This window comes from Passer montanus, unplaced genomic scaffold (assembly GCF_014805655.1).
Source record: "Passer montanus isolate IOZ18808 unplaced genomic scaffold, ASM1480565v1 scaffold15, whole genome shotgun sequence".
Taxonomy (NCBI): domain Eukaryota; kingdom Metazoa; phylum Chordata; class Aves; order Passeriformes; family Passeridae; genus Passer; species Passer montanus.
Window position 1 is genome coordinate 11,819,020 of NW_024362051.1, and position 17,053 is coordinate 11,836,072.

The 17,053-nt window shown below is 63.5% G+C and overlaps 3 protein-coding genes across 3 annotated transcripts; all 3 read left to right on the forward strand.

Moving 5' to 3' along the window:
- The first annotated feature begins 498 nt into the window (after positions 1-498).
- FAM193B (family with sequence similarity 193 member B) lies at positions 499-8,157 on the forward strand. Its single transcript, XM_039701395.1, is given in 11 exon segments — positions 499-629; positions 631-838; positions 2,096-2,335; positions 2,959-3,181; positions 3,350-3,559; positions 3,825-4,212; positions 5,149-5,344; positions 5,717-5,953; positions 6,465-7,476; positions 7,573-7,648; positions 7,791-8,157. Coding segments are annotated over 11 exon segments (3,003 nt in total). The 5' UTR covers positions 499-513; the 3' UTR covers positions 7,888-8,157.
- Positions 8,158-8,217: 60 nt separating this feature from the next.
- On the forward strand, positions 8,218-14,343 carry DDX41 (DEAD-box helicase 41). The gene is made up of 17 exons (XM_039701396.1): positions 8,218-8,390; positions 8,469-8,567; positions 8,645-8,804; positions 8,884-8,958; positions 9,264-9,324; positions 9,991-10,127; positions 10,284-10,356; positions 10,523-10,676; positions 10,771-10,907; positions 11,188-11,350; positions 11,439-11,570; positions 11,744-11,815; positions 12,024-12,120; positions 12,443-12,592; positions 12,721-12,792; positions 12,891-13,001; positions 13,191-14,343. The coding sequence occupies exons 1-17, from the start codon at positions 8,367-8,369 to the stop codon at positions 13,325-13,327; spliced, it is 1,854 nt and encodes a 617-aa protein (XP_039557330.1). The 5' UTR covers positions 8,218-8,366; the 3' UTR covers positions 13,328-14,343.
- A 122-nt stretch (positions 14,344-14,465) lies between these two features.
- On the forward strand, positions 14,466-16,950 carry DOK3 (docking protein 3). Its single transcript, XM_039701398.1, has 4 exons — positions 14,466-15,660; positions 15,763-15,856; positions 15,934-16,106; positions 16,188-16,950. The coding sequence occupies exons 1-4, from the start codon at positions 15,382-15,384 to the stop codon at positions 16,902-16,904; spliced, it is 1,263 nt and encodes a 420-aa protein (XP_039557332.1). The 5' UTR covers positions 14,466-15,381; the 3' UTR covers positions 16,905-16,950.
- The last annotated feature ends 103 nt before the right edge of the window (positions 16,951-17,053 follow it).

Below are 17,053 nucleotides of genomic sequence, written 5' to 3' on the forward strand. Positions count from 1 at the left end.
CAAGGCTGACAGAGCTCCAGGAGTGTATTTGGACAATGCTCTCAGGCACAGGGTGAGATTCTTGGGGTTCTCCTGTGCAGGGCCAGGAATCACAGAATCATAGAGAAGTTTGGAAGTGACCTTAAAGACCATCTCGTTCCATCCCACTGCCACACACAGGGACACCTTCCACCATCCCAGGTCGCTCCAAACCCTGTCCAGCCTGGCCTTGAACACCTCCAGGGATGGGGCAGCCTCACCTTCTCTGGGCACCCTGGGTGCCTCACCACCCTTAGAGGCAAGACTTTTTTCCTAATATCTAATCCAATCCTGCTCTCTTTCAGTGTGAACCCGAGGAGCTGCGCTCCGATTGTCCAGCGGGGGGGCATAGGATGGCGGTGCACCCCCGATCTCGGGTCCCCGGCGGACCCGCGGGAGCCTCGGAGCTCCTCGGGGCGCCGGGCGGATTCGAACCCGCGGAGCTGCGGCCGCTCCCCCTGTCCGCCAGGGGGCGCAGCGCTGCCCTCACCCAAGATGGCGGCGGCGGCTTCAGCTCCCCGAGCGCTTTCCCCCTCCCTCCCTCCCTCCTTCCCGCGGGCAGGGGCCGGACGGGCCGCGCCGCCATATTGGCTGTTGTCCTGGCTGCGGCGGGCTCGCCATGACTCGCCGGCGGAACAAGGCGGCAACGGCGGCAACGGCGACGGCGGCGGCGGCAGGTGGCTCCGGGCCTCGTCGTGACAGGATGGCGGGTCCCGACGTCGGGCCTCCCGCGCCGCCACCACCACCGGAACCGCCCGCCCCGCCTGAGGTGGCGGCGGCGGCGGGCAGCGGCGGGGAGTCGGGCAGAGGCAGCGCGCAGGTACCGGGGCAGCGCTGCGGCGGGCGCGGGGCTCGCTCCGAGGGGGGTTCAGCTGCGCGGGGATGGAGCCCTGCCCATTGCACCCCATCCCCGCGGGGCCCTGCCCCATCCCCGCCCCGACCCCCGGCTCGCAGCATCCCTGCGGATGGGGCTCGGAGCGCTCCCAGAGCGCCCCGCGGGCGGGCCCAGCCCTGCCTCAGCCCTGCCTCAGCCCTGCCTCAGCCCTGCCGCTGGGCGATGGCAGGTGGCTCCAGCATCCTCGTGCAGTGCGCTTCTCCCGGCTGGACACACCTGGCTGCCGCCACCTGCTCCGGGCTGTGGGCAGGGAGGCGGGGTGGGCGCCGGGCGTGGATGTGCTGGGCGGACTGGGGACAGCCGTGGTGTCACCCGCCGTGGTGCCACCCGCCTTGGCGGCTGTGTCAGCTGGGATGTTGGGTGGCCCGGTTGCTCCCCCCTCGCTGTGGGTGGGCAGAGGGGCTGTGCCCCCACCCTGCTCTCCTTGGCCTCTGACCTTTGCTTCACCTTGAGCCTGCAGACGCCATCTGTTTGGCAGCAGCAGTTCAATGCACGGCTCATTGTGGCAGGGCCCCGCTGCGCCGGCAGACAATGGGGGCCCCCTCGCCCGCGCCACGCCGGGCTCGTCACGGCTGTCAGGGCTCCGGCGAGCCCGAGGGACGCAGCCTGGCTCCTGCAGGGGAGCCCAGCCTGGCTGTGCCTGTGCAGGGAGAGCGTGAGGCAGCACAGGGGGCTGCACCCCACCCCGGCGCATCAGCACCGCTGGCTGTGCGGAACAAAGAGGCGGGAGAGAGGGCTTGGGGCTCTCGGGTGACACAGCGGGGGCATCTTTGATGGGCAAGGAAGGAGAGCTGAGGCTGTCAGAGCCACCCTTCATATCCCTGTGTGGGATTTCTGTGGGTCTTGCTTTGCCATGCATGTACACTCAGTCTCACTGTACCAGAGGTGATGGTGGGAGTTGCTGACAGCTTCCCAGCCTTGCTTGGTGGCAAGGCTGGCTCTTTGGCATGCTGTGATCTTCCCAGAAATCCAAAGACTCCCAGGCTGGCACATGGCAGGTTGGCAGCAGCTGGCCAGCCTGAGGCTGCTCTGCTCCAGTGGGAGAAGGTGCAATACCACATGTAGCCTGTAAGGATTTCCTTGGTTTGGTGTCAGCGTCCTGAGGTCTCTTTCCCTGCCTCATCTGCCCCACATCTGCGCCAGATCACACCTGGGTGACTCAGTCTGTGTGTCCTTCCTCAGGTGCTGCCCACTGCCAACCAGTCCGTGCAGACCTGCTGCCTGCTCTGCCACCGCGAGCGCAAGGACTGGGGAGGGCCGTCCCACAACGGGCTGGTTTCCCCGGGCGAGAGGCTGCCACCAGACTTCGTGCCAACGCTCGTGCAGAACCTCCTGGGAGAAATGCCACTGTGGATCTGCCAGAGCTGCCGGAAGAGCGTGGAGGAGGAAGAGCGGCGGGCGGTGCAGGAGCAGGCCCTGGCGGTGTGTGGGGCTGGGGTGTGAAAGCCGGGGCTGTGCCTGTGGGAACGGGGCACTGAGCACCCTGTGCCACTGACTGCGTGTGTGGGTCCCATCCTCACTCTGAGCTGAGTGTCCCAGACAGCCCAGCCTTCACTTCCCCTGCCTCTGGCTCAGCAGGGACAGGCCCTGTTAGGGCAGTGTGTGGTGCTGTGGAGGCTCATCCAGCAGCGTGCCATGGCTTGGAGCTGCCAGGCTGGCAGGACTGACAGTGCCACTGCTTTCCTCTGCCGCACGTTGTGCCGCGTCCCCCAGCCCCAGGGCTGCTCCCTTCATGACGCAAAGAGAGGCAGTGGCTGCCAGGGCAAGTGCCTGCCTGTGCGTGGGGTACAGGAGCTGGCTTCTGCCTGGCTTTATTTAACCCTGCCCTGCTGTGAGTGGCACCAGCAGAGGTGTGTGGCCCTTGGCATGGGCCAGGCTCTGTGGGCCAGGCTGTGCTGGTGTGGATGGAGGGGGTGTTTGTCTCTCCCAAGACAGTGATAAAAGTGGTTCACATGAGCTGAGCCCCTGCTGCAGTGGAGGGAGTCTTAGTGCAGGGGGCCAAGGTGTCCCCTCAGCCACTTAGCAGTCTGTGTTTCCTTTGATAGGTCTCGTTATCCCACACATCCTGCAAGTCGCAGTCTTGTGGGGGTGGCTCACACTCCTCTTCCTCCTCCTCCTCGTCTTCTTCCTCCTCGTGCCATGGGAACTCAGGGGACTGGGACCCCAGCTCGTTTCTGTCTGCTCACAAGCTCTCGGGCCTCTGGAACTCGCAGCACACCAACGGGACCGTGCAGGGCAGCCCCCTTGGGGCTCCCCCAGCTGCACTAGGTGAGCTGCAGCTGGCTGTGGGGTGGAGCAGAGCAGTTCTTGGCTTAGGTGGTTTCCTTGTGGGCAAGGGTGGCCAGGCTGGACCTCTGAATCTCAGTACCCATATTGGGCCCCTTTGAAAAAGGCAGATGGTGCAGGGATTCAGCCCCAGCTCCTCTTACCTTCCAGGTGACAAGCACCCTGGCCTCGCTCTGTCTCCAGAGTGCGCCAGCCAGGTGTCGGCCGTGGCGCCGGGGCTGAAGGCCTGTCCCTACAGCCACACGGCCTCTGCCACCTCCAGCAACACCACGCCAGGCTCGCCTCTGCCTACCTCACTCGACTTCTGCAAGACGCTGCCGAAGCAGTTCAAAAGCTTGTGCCGGAGGGCCACCCCGCCAGGTACGTGCCCAGGGACAGCCCCGGCACCGCCTCCTGCCCTGCTGCTCCAGAGCCTTCCCTCTCGCCCTGTTCTCATGGGCTGAATCCTGTGGGGGAGGCACACTGACCCCAAGGCTCTGTGTGAGCGGGGATGGCTTCTGTCCCAAGCACTCTGATGTCTGGGAGGAGAAACAGCTTGTGCAAAGGTGGTGGGTGGCTCTGAGCATGGCCTTGGTCCGTGCAGCACAGCCGGTGTCTGACTGTCTGTGCTCCTGCCTCTCTGCAGGTGAGGCCTTCCACTCCTCAGAGCATCATCAGCACTCCGACCTCACTGCTCCTCCCAACAGCCCCACCGGCCTCCCCTCGCAGCCCCCGGCGCTGCTGCCCTCCAAGCAGACCCCTCCCCACGCGGGGCCCTTCAGCTCCTCGCAGGCCACGCTCTTCCCTGCTCCCAGCGCGCAGGCGGCGGCCCCCAAGCCGGTGCCCGAGTCCCCTCCGGCCAGCACGGCCTCACACAGCCCAGGGCCCTGCAAGAGCCCTCACCTGCCCCCTGCCAACGTGCCGCTGCTGAAGATGCCGCCGCCGCTGTCGGGCTGTGCTCATCCCTGCAACGGGCACTGCAGCACTTCACTCATCCCTCCTCCTGCCTCCCACCAGCTGCCCAGCACAAACAGGTGAGTAGAGGAGCCCTGCCTGCTTCCAGCCTCTCCTTGTGGGGCCACGTGCCTTTTCTCCCGTCCCTGACCATGGATGCACTTCTCCCTGTGGAGGCACTGACCGCCCTGGCATGGTGGTGCAGGAGGCTGCTGTCTTTGTGGGCCAGTTGCACTGCTGCAGACCGAAGGTGAAGCTCTTTCTCTCCCAACGCATGTTCCTCCTACGGTTGTCCTTTGGTTCTGTGGTGCAGAAGAGGCTGTGCTTCTCCAGCTAAAAGACCCAAAGGAACACCCTGATCAACCTGCAGTTGGCCAACAGGACCTATGTCAGTGAGACCTGTCAGGCAGCTGTGGCACTGAGCAAAGGTTCTCGAGAAGATGGAGCCTGTGGACTTGTTCTGCTCACCTGTTCCTCTGGCCCTCTTTGGGCTGCCTGTGCCTTGGAAGAGAGCACATTGCTTCCTCTCTGCTAATTAGCTCTCTCTGTGGAGAGCCAGTCGGGTCCTGAGCTGGATCTTGAGAAATGATGCTGTGGGCTGTGCCCTGGCCTCCCTGTCTCTGAGCTGGGTAGCCTGTGCCCTTGTGAGCTGGGCCTGCCTCACTTGGGGATGTCTGGCAGCTGCACAGTTCCGGTGTTCCTCACCTGTGCTACCTGCTACCCCCAGTGAGTACCGTGCCCTGCCCTGCTCTCAGCCCTGGCTCGCTGGGGCTCTGCTGCACCAGCCTCCTGCTGGCCAGAGGCCCCGAGGGCTGGGAGTGACAGATTGCTGCTCCTCTGGGCTCCTGGGGCATCTTCCCAGAAGAGGAGAATTCAGGGGAGGGGGTTTGTCCTGCAAATCCTTCTGCTTGGGCACAAACTTCCCCAGGAGGGCTGTTCCTACATGCATAGCATGGGGCAATTTTTGAGATACCCTGGCACCTGCTCACCTCTCGCCCTTCTCCCCTTCTCCTCAGGGACCCCTCTTGCAAAGGGCACAAATTCCCAAACGGTACCAGTTGCCACCCACCACAGCCCTGCGAGGCAGACGAGGGACTTGGGGAGGATGAGGACAGCAGCTCAGAGCGCAGTTCCTGCACCTCCTCTTCCACCAACCAGAAAGATGGGAAGTTCTGTGACTGCTGCTACTGTGAGTTCTTCGGCCACAACGCGGTGAGTGAGGGGCTGGTCTGCAGCCACCCCTGGTCCTTGCTTTGGTGGGGAGACATCACTTGGTCCCTGTGCCCAGAGTGGGAGGTGGGCAGGTCTGGCCACAGCTGTTTCCTGCAGGCATGTACATCCCCCATTTCCTTTTCTACCTTGCTTCATCAGCCTGCTGGTCCCTTGCTCCCGACTCGCAGCCGCCTGCCCAGCCCCAGGGCTCGGAGCAGCCGGCCAAGCCCTGTGGCTTCACGGAGGAAGAGCTCAGTAGGGCTGTGCTGACTTGTCCCTGAGGCTGCAGGGGAGGGAGTGGCTGGAAGGTCACGGGGGCTGCCTGCCCCTCACGCTGGCTGGTGCCTGGCTGACAGCACTTGCCTTCCACAGCCCCCGGCCGCTCCCACGAGCCGCAACTACGCTGAGATCCGAGAGAAGTTGCGTTCTCGCCTCACCAAGAGAAAAGAGGAGCTGCCACAGAAACTAGGGCACAACAGCAGCTCAGGGGAGCCCGCCGTGGACCACCGCAATGTGGATGAGCTGCTGGACTACATCAACAGCACAGAGCCCAAGCCCTTGAACAGTGCCAAGGCAGCCAAGCGGGCACGGCACAAGCAGAAGAAGAAGGTGAGGCTGGGCAGAGGCTGGGGCTGCAGGAGGAGGGCCAGGCAGGGCTGTGCTGCTGGCAGGGCTTTTCCTTCTCTCCCTTGCATCCATTTGGGTTCTTGAATTCTGTGTCACTCTCACCCAAGGTGGCAGCAGTGCCTGTCCCATGTAGGACTCCTCCTGCCTCAGTTCCTGCAGAGGGTTGCCCAGCCCTCCTGGGTGCTTTGGGCTGCACTGTCCCATCTGCTCAATGACACATTCTGACACCATGCATCTCTGGCAGGGAGAGGCGGTGCCATGATGGCTCTTTCTGGTGCCTGGTGCCCAGAGCAGTGTCAGGTGTGCAGTGTCCAGCTGTTGCAGTGCCCACGGGGGCAATGTGACAGTTTAGGGGCCGTGGGAGATGTGACATAGCTGTGCTGAGCATCTATCCTTGAGTTTGCTGTCAGGCAAAGCTGGAGCAAAGCTCTGTGTCCTGCACCCAGGGTTCTGTGGCCCAGCCCAAATGATCCTCATGGCTCCTGTGTTGCAGGAGAAGGAGAAAGCCCAGCTGGAGGCAGAGGCCCAGAAACGGGCTGAGCGTGCCCCTGCAGCCAGCCAGGCCAGGGAGCCAGCTGAGGAGAAGCTGCTGGAGTGGCCAGAGCTGGAGCTGGAGCGGGTGAACAGCTTCCTGAGCAGCCGGCTGCAGGAGATCAAGAACACCATCAAGGACTCCATCCGGGCCAGTTTCAGCGTCTACGACCTCAACCTGGATGTCAATGACTTCCCCAAGAAGGCAGCTGTCCTGGAGCAGAAGAACCTGCTCTCCAACCTCAACGGCTCTTCCGACCTGCAGGACATAGACCTGGCGCTGGCCCCGCTCAGCCTGGGCCCTGCCAAGAGCCACGGCCTGCTGCGGGCTGAGCCGGGCCCCCGGTGGGGCGAGGGGCCCGGGGAGCCCCCGCCAGCCCCAGGAGGGGCCGAGAACGGCGTGGTGAAGCGGCTGAGCGCCGTGCCCAGCCTGTCCCGCATGATCTGGGTGCAGTCCAAGGCTGCCGACTGCGCCGCCGACGGCCACGGGCCAAGCCCGGAGCCCCGGGAGGGGCCGCAGCCCAAGGGGCCGGAGCCGCTGGAGCCGCCGCCCGCGGGGAGCCGGCAGAGGAAGAACAAGCGGCAGAACGGGCAGGCGAAGAAAGGGGACGGCAGCACGGCCGTGCCCGGCGGCCAGCCCCGGCTGGAGAGCCCTGCTGCGAAGGGGCAGGTGCTGGGAACCAAGCACCCTTCCAAGGGCAGTGCCCCGGAGCCGCAGCGGGCCGGCGGCTGTGCCGAGCCCGGGGAGGGCGGCAAGGGGCAGCCCTGGGCCTCCCCCAGCGCTGCCAGGGCGGAGAGAGAGAGAGCCAGCGAGTGGAAAGGCCGGAGGGGAGAGGGCAAAGCGGAGCTGCCCGAGCTGGCGCCGCAGCAGCCGCCCGCCCTGGCCACCCACCTTGCCCTGGGGGGCTCCCCCCAGCCCAAGGGCAAGAGCAGGAAGAGCCGAAACAAAGTGGAGAAATCCAGTACCTCGATCGGTGAGTGCTGTGCAGCACCATGCTCTCTGTGGCCCCTGGCCCAGCTGGCAGCCCCTCCCTGCCCTGCAGCGCTCACCCTCTGCTCTGCTTTCCCAGATGATGTGTTCCTGCCCAAGGACCTGGATGGGGCAGAGATGGACGAGACTGACAGAGAAGTGGAGTATTTCAAAAGGTGAGGGGAGAGCCGTGCAGGGCTGAGCTCTGCCGGCCGGGCTGGGGGCGTGAAGGGGCCGGGGGCTGCCTGGGGCTGGGCTCACATGGGCTGGGGGTCCCGATGGGCTGGGGGCTGACTGGGGCTGTGCTCTCCGTGCCAGGTTCTGCCTAGACTCGGCCAAGCAGACGCGGCAGAAGGTGGCCGTGAACTGGACCAACTTCACCCTGAAGAAAACCACTTCCAGCGCAGCCCAGTGAGGTGCGGAGGGGCCACCCCCGCCCACCCACGGCCGCTCGCCTCTCCTCACTGTGCCCCCCGCCTCACCTTGGTGGGGTCCCCTCCTTCGCGGGGGCCCCGGTGCTCTCCTGCCCCGCGGGGACCCCCGGGGCTCCCTCCATCCTCCTGCCCCTCCCCGCGGGGTGATCCCGGCCGTCCCGTCCCCCTCTCCGCGGGCACGCGGCTCCCCGTGCCGCGGGGAAGGACCGTGCTGGACCCAATAAAGAACTTTTTAATTTTTTATTTTATTTAAACCCCGGTGTCCGCTGCTTTCTGCCGCGCCGGGGAACGTGAGGGGGCGGGAGAGACGAGGTGTAGAACGCAGCCTGCGCAAGTTTGGCCGCCGCTGGGACCCGTCGTGCCGAGTCGCAGCTCCCGCCCAGTGGCGCCCCCTGCGCGTTGCTAGGCGATGGCGCTGGCGGGATGACGTAACTTCCTGTGTCACTTCCGGGAAGGAGGCATGGAGGCCGCGGCGGAGCGGAAGGTGGGAGCGGGCCCGGCCCTCGGTACCCCCCGCTCCTGGTGCCGCCCCGGGCCCCCCTCACCGCCTGTCTTCCCGCAGAGGCAGCGCGAGGAGCCGGCGGATACGTCCGACCTGTCCGGAGAGGACGATGAGGACTACGTGCCCTACGTGCCCGTCAAGCAGCGCAAGCAGCAGATGGTAATGGGGGAACGGGGCTGCCGGGAGAGCTCCGCGCCGCCCTCCGCCGCCAGCCCGCTCACCCCGCGTCCTTGCAGCTGCAGAAGCTGCTGCAGATGCGGCGGAAGGTGGTGTCGGAGGAGGAGCAGCGGGACAGCGGCAGCGAGCAGCGCGGGGACGAGGATGACATCCCGCTGGGGCCCCAGTCCAACATCAGCCTGCTGGACCAGCACCAGCACCTCAAGGAGAAGGCGGAAGGTGAGGCAGGAGCTGCCAGCGGCGCTGGGTGGCTTCCAGGGGACAGCAAAGCCCCTCATTGCTTTTGGCTCTCCCCCAGCTCGGAAGGAGTCAGCCAAGGAGAAGCAGCTGAAGGAGGAAGAGAAGATCCTGGAGAGCGTGGCAGAGGGCCGGGGTGAGTGGCAGCTCTGTGTCTCAGGTCTGTCTGCAGGCTCCCAGGGCAGCAGGAGAGCTGCTCCCTGCCGTGGGAATGCTCAGGGGTGGGGCTGGAGGTGGCAGTGGGTGCCCTCGGCTGGCACTGCCTGCCTTGGCACAGGGCTCTGGGCACAGCAGCACTCGCTGCTCCTGTGCCAGAGGGGCTGCCTGTGGTGCTGCTCCTCTCGTGTCCCCAGACATCATGTCCCAGAGTGTGTGCCCCAGGAGCTCTCAGTGGGGTTGGGTGCACGAGGAGTTTGCTCAGTGCCCATCTTTGTCCTGCAGCTCTGATGTCGGTGAAGGAGATGGCCAAGGGCATCACCTACGATGACCCAATCAAAACCAGGTGGGTTTCACAGCACAGCTCAGAACTTCTCCTTCTGAAAACATCACTTCATGGTGGCTGAAGAGGACTAAAAGCCACAGAGTCTTGCAGGGGCAGTGCAGCTCTGCAGCTCCTGCCTGCCTGACTGGGTTTGCGTCATTATCTGTAAAATCAAACGCTGCTGAGTCACATTGGAAGTTGTTTGGTGTACAGTAAGGCTTGATGAAGAACATTTATGTTAAACTGGAAGGCCTGAGGGTTGGTCTTCAGGTCTGGGAGGTCACTAAGCCAGAGAAAGAGTCTGGAGGAGCCTTGACAGCATTGTCACGGTGCTGATTGATCACGGGTTGGACTCAATAATCTCAGAGGTCTTTTCCCACTTCAGTGATCTGAGGCAGTGTCAGGGAGATGATTGAGGTGTGTCCAGATGTTTTTGGCATGTTCCATCCACCATCCCCAGGCTGTTCTCAGCTATTAGCTTAGCACTTTTCACTGAGATTTTGGGGAAGGGTTTAATGCATGGAACTGGCTCAGATCTGCCCCCGCGCTCCCTCCATGGAGCCCCTTGGGGCTGGCTGTTCTGTCTGGGAGGATATTGGAGCCTCAGAGGGAGTTCCCCTGAATTCCTCCATGGGGTTCTGGAGGCCTGGCCTCATCCTGCACTGTGAGCTGTTTGTGCTTTCACAGCTGGAGAGCTCCTCGGCACATCCTGGGCATGTCGGAGGCGCGGCACGACCGCGTTCGCAAGAAGTTCCACATCCTGGTGGAGGGAGAGGGCATCCCACCCCCCATCAAGAGCTTCAAGGAGATGAAGTTCCCAGCAGGTAGGCCAGGAGTGGAGCCTGGAAGGGATCCCACCTTTTTCCTGGCTGTTGGCCTGAGGGGTGTTTGTCGCTGGTGGAAGAGCTGCTGCTGGACCTCAGTGGGGAAAGAGGAAAGAGTTCAGGTCATGAAATGCATTGTGCCCTGTTCTCTGACAGCTATCCTGAGAGGCTTGAAGAAAAAAGGAATCCAGCAGCCAACACCCATACAGATCCAAGGCATCCCCACAATGTGAGTCTCTGTCCCCATCCCAGAGCACAGAGTGGCTGCTCCCACTCAGGGGTGCAGACCAGGCTCTCTTCCCTGGTGACAGATGCATGCTGTCACCTTGCTCAGCCCTGGAGGTTTGAGCTGTCCATGATGTTCCTCCTCTCCATCGGCCCTGTTTCTCTGGCAGACTCTCAGGAAGGGATATGATTGGCATTGCATTCACTGGTTCTGGGAAGACCTTGGTGTTCACCCTGCCGGTGATCATGTTCTGCCTGGAGCAGGAGAAGAGGCTGCCATTCTCTAAGCGAGAGGGACCCTACGGACTCATCATCTGTCCCTCGGTGAGTGCCAGGAGGAGGCTGTGACTCACCTGCAGTGGCAGTCCTAAACTCTGCCTGCACAGAGGTGTGGAACGAGCTGGTTTTGTCTCTGCAGCGGGAGCTGGCCCGGCAGACCCACGGCATCCTGGAGTACTACTGCCGTCTGCTGCAGGAGGACGGGCTGCCCCCGCTGCGCTGCGCCCTCTGCATCGGGGGCATGTCTGTCAAGGAGCAGATGGAGACCATCAAACAGTGAGAACCTTCCGGGGGAGTCCCTGGGGCTGCAGCTGCTCTGTTGTCTGCCAGGGAGCTAAGGAGGGGCACCCTGGCTTGAGGAGAGCGTAGGGGTGAAAGTGGTGTGCCAGGGAGGTGTCCTGCGTGGGTGTGCCAGGGAGGTGTCCTGCGTGGGTGTGCCAGGGAGGTGTCCTGCGTGGGTGTGCCAGGGAGGTGTCCTGTGTGGGTGTGCCAGGGAAGTGTCCTGCGTGGGGCAGGAATGCCAAGGGCCTGACTGTGGCCTCCTCTCACCCCGCAGTGGGGTGCACATGATGGTGGCAACCCCCGGGCGCCTGATGGACCTGCTGCAGAAGAAGATGGTGAGCCTGGACATCTGCAGGTACCTGGCCTTGGACGAGGCTGACAGGATGATCGACATGGGCTTTGAGGGTGACATCCGTACCATCTTCTCCTACTTCAAGGTACTGAGCTGCCACGATAGGGGCACCCTGGAGCTCAATCCTGCACGTGCCAGGTTGGGGGAGTGCTGAAGGCTTGTTCCCTGTGCAGGGCCAGCGGCAAACCCTCCTCTTCAGTGCCACCATGCCCAAGAAGATCCAGAACTTTGCCAAGAGTGCCCTGGTGAAGCCCATCACCATCAACGTTGGGCGAGCGGGTGCTGCCAGCCTGGATGTTGTGCAGGTGAGGTGTTTGGGTGCTCCTTGTGCCAGTGTGGGTGGCCAGAAGCATTCATGAGGGCACTTAATTCCTGTCTGTGCTGGGGAGCTGGGGTTCATGGCCCTCCTTCCCAGCTAAGGGATTCCAAGCAGTGGCAGTTCCTCTGCTGCCTGACCCATGTCTCTGCTTGTTCCTAGGAGGTGGAGTATGTGAAAGAGGAGGCCAAGATGGTGTACCTGCTGGAGTGCCTGCAGAAGACCCCTCCACCTGTGAGTATGCTGGGGACAGTGTGGTCACACTGGGACGTGGGGCAGTGGGAGGAGTGTGCAGAGTGGGCACGTGACTGAGCCATGCTGGGATCAGCAGTGCCCTGTGCTCTGCTCAGCAAGAGGGAGTGGGCTTCGCCAGGGGGCTGTGCTGGTGCCAGCAGTGCCAGCCTGCAGAAAGGGCTCTGATACCATGCCTGTGCTGCTGCAGGTGCTGATCTTTGCTGAGAAGAAGGCAGATGTCGATGCAATCCACGAGTACCTGCTGCTCAAGGGTGTGGAAGCTGTGGCGATCCATGGAGGGAAAGGTCAGTGAGGGTTCCAGCCAGGCCTGGGCTCCTGGTGTGACCCCACTCCTGCCAGGAATGTGTGTGGCCATTGAAGGTGCCAGCCTGCAGGAGTTGTTGATGTGTGAGGAAGGGCTGTGAGTGTCAGGAGTGAGCTCCACATTGTACGTAGCAGGCATAAACACAGTGCAGTTCCCTGTGGGACGTAGAGCTCTCTCTGCTCCCTCACTGGGAGAAAGGCTGCCCGTGGAAGCAATGCTTGACTCTGTACCCACAGTGTTTGCTGCAGTAGGTGGGGCTGGGAGCTCTGCCCTCACTGGTCTTCTCTGCTGGGTCTTTGCAGATCAGGAAGAACGGACAAAAGCCATTGAGGCCTTCCGGGATGGGAAGAAGGATGTCCTGGTTGCCACTGACGTGGCTTCCAAGGGCCTGGACTTCCCAGCCATCCAGCACGTCATCAACTACGACATGCCAGAGGAGATCGAGAACTATGGTAGGCACTGGGCCCTGTGGGAGGGGCTGGAGGCCAGCAAGGCTCTGTGCCTGCCTCTGCAGTGCCTTGGGGCAGGGATGGTCTGTCACACTGAGCTCACCGGGGCTGATCCTGTCCTGTCTCCACAGTTCACCGCATCGGGCGCACCGGCCGTTCGGGCAACACCGGCATCGCCACCACCTTCATCAACAAGGCCTGTGGTGAGCAGCAGCACGGGGCTGGGGGCTGGAGGAGGCAGCTGGCAGTGCCAAGGGGGTGTTGTGAGCAAGCATTGCCTGACCCATGTCTCTGCCCCCAGACGAGTCAGTGCTGATGGACCTGAAGGCCCTGCTCCTGGAGGCAAAGCAGAAGGTGCCACCTGTGCTCCAGGTGCTGCACTGTGGGGACGAGACCATGCTGGACATCAATGGTGAGAGACCCCAGGCTGACACAGAGAACCCCATGGGGCTGCTGCAAAACCTGCAGCTCCCAGTGCCACAGCACGGGGGAGACACTGGCGTAGCCCCTTTGCTCTGGGCTGGGGGCTGCTGTCCTGGTGTGGCACTGTGCTGCCCTGGCGTGGCCCTGTCCTGCCCCTGACCCCACCCCTCCATTGCAGGTGAGCGGGGCTGTGCCTTCTGTGGTGGCCTGGGCCATCGCATCACCGACTGCCCCAAGCTGGAGGCCATGCAGACCAAGCAAGTCAGCAACATCGGCCGCAAGGACTACCTGGCCCACAGCTCTATGGACTTCTAGCCTGGACAGTGTGCTCCCCTGGATGGGCCTGGGTTTCCTTTCAGCCCAGGGGCCTGTCTTGCACTGCTGTGGCCCCTTTTCCAGAATTTTGTTCACTGGAGCTGTTGCCAGCTCAGCCTGATGAAGCTCCTGGCCAGGAAGGAAATGTACGGAGCTGTGCTGAAACAGCCCGTGACATCAGCAGTGTGTTGGGCAAGCAGGTGGCAGTGCCTCAGGGCAAGAGAAAGCCCCAGGTGGGGCACTGGTCTGCTGCCTCTGCCAGACCCTGCAGTGGTGAGGTCAGGGTCTTGTGTTGCTCCTCAGAAATCCACCCAGTTTCTCTGGGCCCATGTTGCTCACTTGGATTTGTGCATTCTTGGGTGGCTGTTCTGTCCCCCCAGACATGCTGGAGGATGCAGCCGGGGTGAGGTGGAGCGTGCTGTGCTCATGTCAGGCGCTCCCCGAGGTTCTTCCTGTGCTCTGCCCCCGCGTTCTGCCCCAGTGCCCTGCTGTGAGGGGGAGGGCGGGCACATGGACACCTCCTGTGGCCCAGCCTCTGCCCCCCATCCCACACCCCAAAAAGGGGAAGTCTCTCTGAGACGGAAGTCTGCCCCATGCCTTTCCTTCGACTGCAGCAGTCACATTTTCTCTGCTGTGGGTAGCCCGAGTCCCTCATCCTTGCCTGGCTGCCAGGGTGAGCTGGGCCCATGGAGAGACCAGTGAAGGATGGGATCCTTTATGTTCAGCACACCAAATTTGGAAAGGTAAAGGGTGGATTTGGGGTTGGTAGAGGGTTTGCCCTGATTTGTCATGATGCCGGGCCTGGGGCTGGGCCCTCAGCGGCCTGGGAAGGAGCCAGACCCATTGGAGCTGTCCTTGGGGGAGCCCTGGGCTCAGCAGCTCCATAAGTGGGGCTTTCCCATGGAGCTGAGGGGACTCATCTGTTGGGCACCCGCTCTGGCTCGCCCGTGTGTTGGGTTCTTCTTGCTTGGTCACCATGTGATTCTCAGTGGAAGAATAAACATGCGTTAATATGGCGCAGCTCCAGCGTGTGTGTGTGTGTGAGTGGGGCCCTGGGGACATGGGACATGTGGGACGTGTCCCTGTGCCCCCCATCGGCCCAGCCCTGGGGGCCAGCACCATCCAGCGACACCCTTGTGGCTTGGGCTGCTCCTCTGTGCCCTTGGAGGGGACAGTGAGTGCCACAGCCCTCAGGACAGGGTATGGGTGACACGGTGAGAGTACCTGGGGTCGGGCCAGCTCCAGGGGGCTCTTGGGTGTTGGCAAAGTAGGTCCTGCTGGCACACTGCTCACGCCACGGCAGGGTGGCCGTGTCCTGTGGGGGTCTCAGTGGATGTGTGAGGCTGCAATCGCACTCGGACCTCCCTGCTGAACAAGGACCAAGCCCTGGAAGCACAGCAGGCAGCCCTGTGTGTGGGGAGCTGGTGCCCTGCCATGGAGCAGGCAGGTGGGCTGGGGGTGGTGGGTATTTTGGGTGCTTGGCTGCATCTGGTTCCTGCAGGGCGGAGGCTCTGCTGCACTTTTGAGGTTCACGGTGGCACGCGCCCCCGCTATCCCATGACAGACTGGGAAGGTGCTGGTGCTGCAGAGGCTCCCCTGGGAGGAAGCAGGCTGCTCAGCAGATGTGAGGCTGTCAGCAGGAGCCTTTGCAGCTCAAAATGGCTTTAATTTGCATCAGGGTCTGTCCTGAGAACAGCTTGAGAGCTCAGCTGCAGGTCGGCAGGCCAGCACTTGCAGCAGGGAACAAAGAGCAGGACCTGGTGCTCAGGGAGCCAGGAGGGAGTGTGACTCACCCAGTGAGCCATGCCAAGCCCGCTCGGGGCCAGGCCCCCCTCAGCCCAGCTTTGGGCCTGCCCTGCCCCACAGTCAGGGCTCTGTGCTGGCCCCTGTTCTCTGTGCCCTCCAACAGCTTCTGGTGGGTGCAGGCCAGGACTCCCCTATGCCCCTCGTGCCCTGTATGGAGGGCAGTGCTGCCAGATGCAGCAGCCAGCTCTTTGCTGACCTGTTTTTCCCCTGCCTTTGCCCTTCCCGTGCATTAGAGGTGCTGGAGGAAGATGCGAGCCCAGCTGTTTGCTGCCAGCCCGTCCGGCGTGGCCCGCATGGAGAAGTTCGATGTGCGGGATGATGGCACGGCCCCAGAGAAGATGTCCCTGCAGAGGTGTGCCCGCCGGGTGATCCGCCTCTCTGACTGCGTCTCCGTGGGCCCGGCGGGCACGGAGAGCTGCCCCACAGCCACTGCTGCCTTCTACCTCACCACCACCGAGAAGAGCTATGTGCTGGCAGCCGAGCAGCGCGACGAATGGATCACCAAGCTCTGCCAGCTGGCCTTCCAGGTACCAGCCTGGCTAAGCTGGGAGGCTCCAGGGCAGGCAGGGGATTTGTCCTTTCCCCCCTACCCCATCCCAGGTAATACTCACATCCCCTTGCTGTTTCAGGGTGCAAAAGAGACAGTGCCAAGCAGTGCCAGGACCCAGCCCAGCCCTGCTGTCCCCATGGAGGAGAACTCCCTCTACTCGTCCTGGCAGGACCGTACGTGCAGGGGTGGTGAGGAGGGCTGGGGTGGGTTGCAGCTCAGTGCTGACCCCTGACTTGTTTGGCTCCCACAGTGACTGAATTCTTGGTGCTGGTGGTCCAGACGGAGGCGGCCACCCGCTGCGGGCTGCACGGGCACTACCTGCTCTCAGCCCTTCCCCAGAGCCTGACGCTGAAGGACCCCCAGTCCCGCCAGCCCCTGCTCACCTGGCCCTACCCCTTCCTTCGCAAGTTTGGCCAGGACCAGGTGAGTGCCCCACTCCCTTCTTGGGGCTGTTGCCTGCCCAGGGTGGGTGGCAGCCCCTCACTCTCCCCTCTGACCCTGCAGGCTGTCTTCTCCTTCGAGGCTGGCCGCCGCAGTGACTCTGGCGAGGGCACCTTCACCTTCAGCACCCCACGGGCCCCTGAGCTCTGCCGGGCTGTGGCTGCTGCCATTGCCTGCCAGCAGCAGGGCAAGGACACCCTGGACCCCAGACTCTTCTGTGTCTCAGACCCACAGCTCTTTGCACAGGGCCTTGAGCCCCAGCCCTGGGGGTCTGGGAGCGACGATCCCCAGCCCAGCCCAGCCCTGGGGGGCACACAGCCTGCCGCCCACCCCCCTGCCAACCTCCTCCGCTTCACCCCACCAGAGCCAGAGGCCTCATGCCCCATCGTCTATGCCTCCATCGCCCGGGGCCAGCAGCCCCTCTTTGTGTCAGGGCAGCCAGGCTCTGGGGAGCCCTGGGCCGTGGGGAAGCCGCTCCCTGAGCATCTCTACGAGAACATCTTCACTGCAGAACCACATCCAGCCGGGGCCCAGGAAGAGGAGGAGGAAGGGCAGTGGGAGCTGGGGCGCCGACAGGCCCCCGAGGGCCACAGCGGTGACGGGGGGCCGGTCTATGACAACCGGGCCGCCATGGCACAGACGCCCCGCGCCGCGGGCTGGGGGCGCGGAGGGCAGCAGGCGCTGTCGGGGCGCTCCGGGCACAAGCCTCACAGCACCCTTCGGGCCAAGCTGGTGCGGCTGCTGAGCCGGGAGAGCCCCGGAGCGCGGGACTGGGCTTGATGTGGCCGGTGCCGGCCGGTTCGGTCAATAAAGGCCCTTCCCGGACTCGGCTCCGCCGCTGCCCTGAGGAGCGGGGGGGGGCGGGCGGGGTAGCTCGAGCCTCGCCGCTAGGGGGCGCCGCCGTGCCCGCCCCGGCAGGCAGAGGCGCG

Bases quoted from the DNA above. Each gene is read 5' to 3' on its own strand.
- DOK3 (XM_039701398.1), top strand. From the start codon at position 15,382: ATGCGAGCCCAGCTGTTTGCTGCCAGCCCGTCCGGCGTGGCCCGCATG. The intron at 15,661-15,762 runs GTACCAGCCTGG...TTGCTGTTTCAG, and splicing joins TCTGCCAGCTGGCCTTCCAG to GGTGCAAAAGAGACAGTGCC. The intron at 15,857-15,933 runs GTACGTGCAGGG...TGGCTCCCACAG, and splicing joins CTACTCGTCCTGGCAGGACC to TGACTGAATTCTTGGTGCTG.
- DDX41 (XM_039701396.1), top strand. From the start codon at position 8,367: ATGGAGGCCGCGGCGGAGCGGAAG. The intron at 11,816-12,023 runs GTGAGTATGCTG...GTGCTGCTGCAG, and splicing joins TGCAGAAGACCCCTCCACCT to GTGCTGATCTTTGCTGAGAA. The intron at 12,593-12,720 runs GTAGGCACTGGG...CTGTCTCCACAG, and splicing joins AGAGGAGATCGAGAACTATG to TTCACCGCATCGGGCGCACC.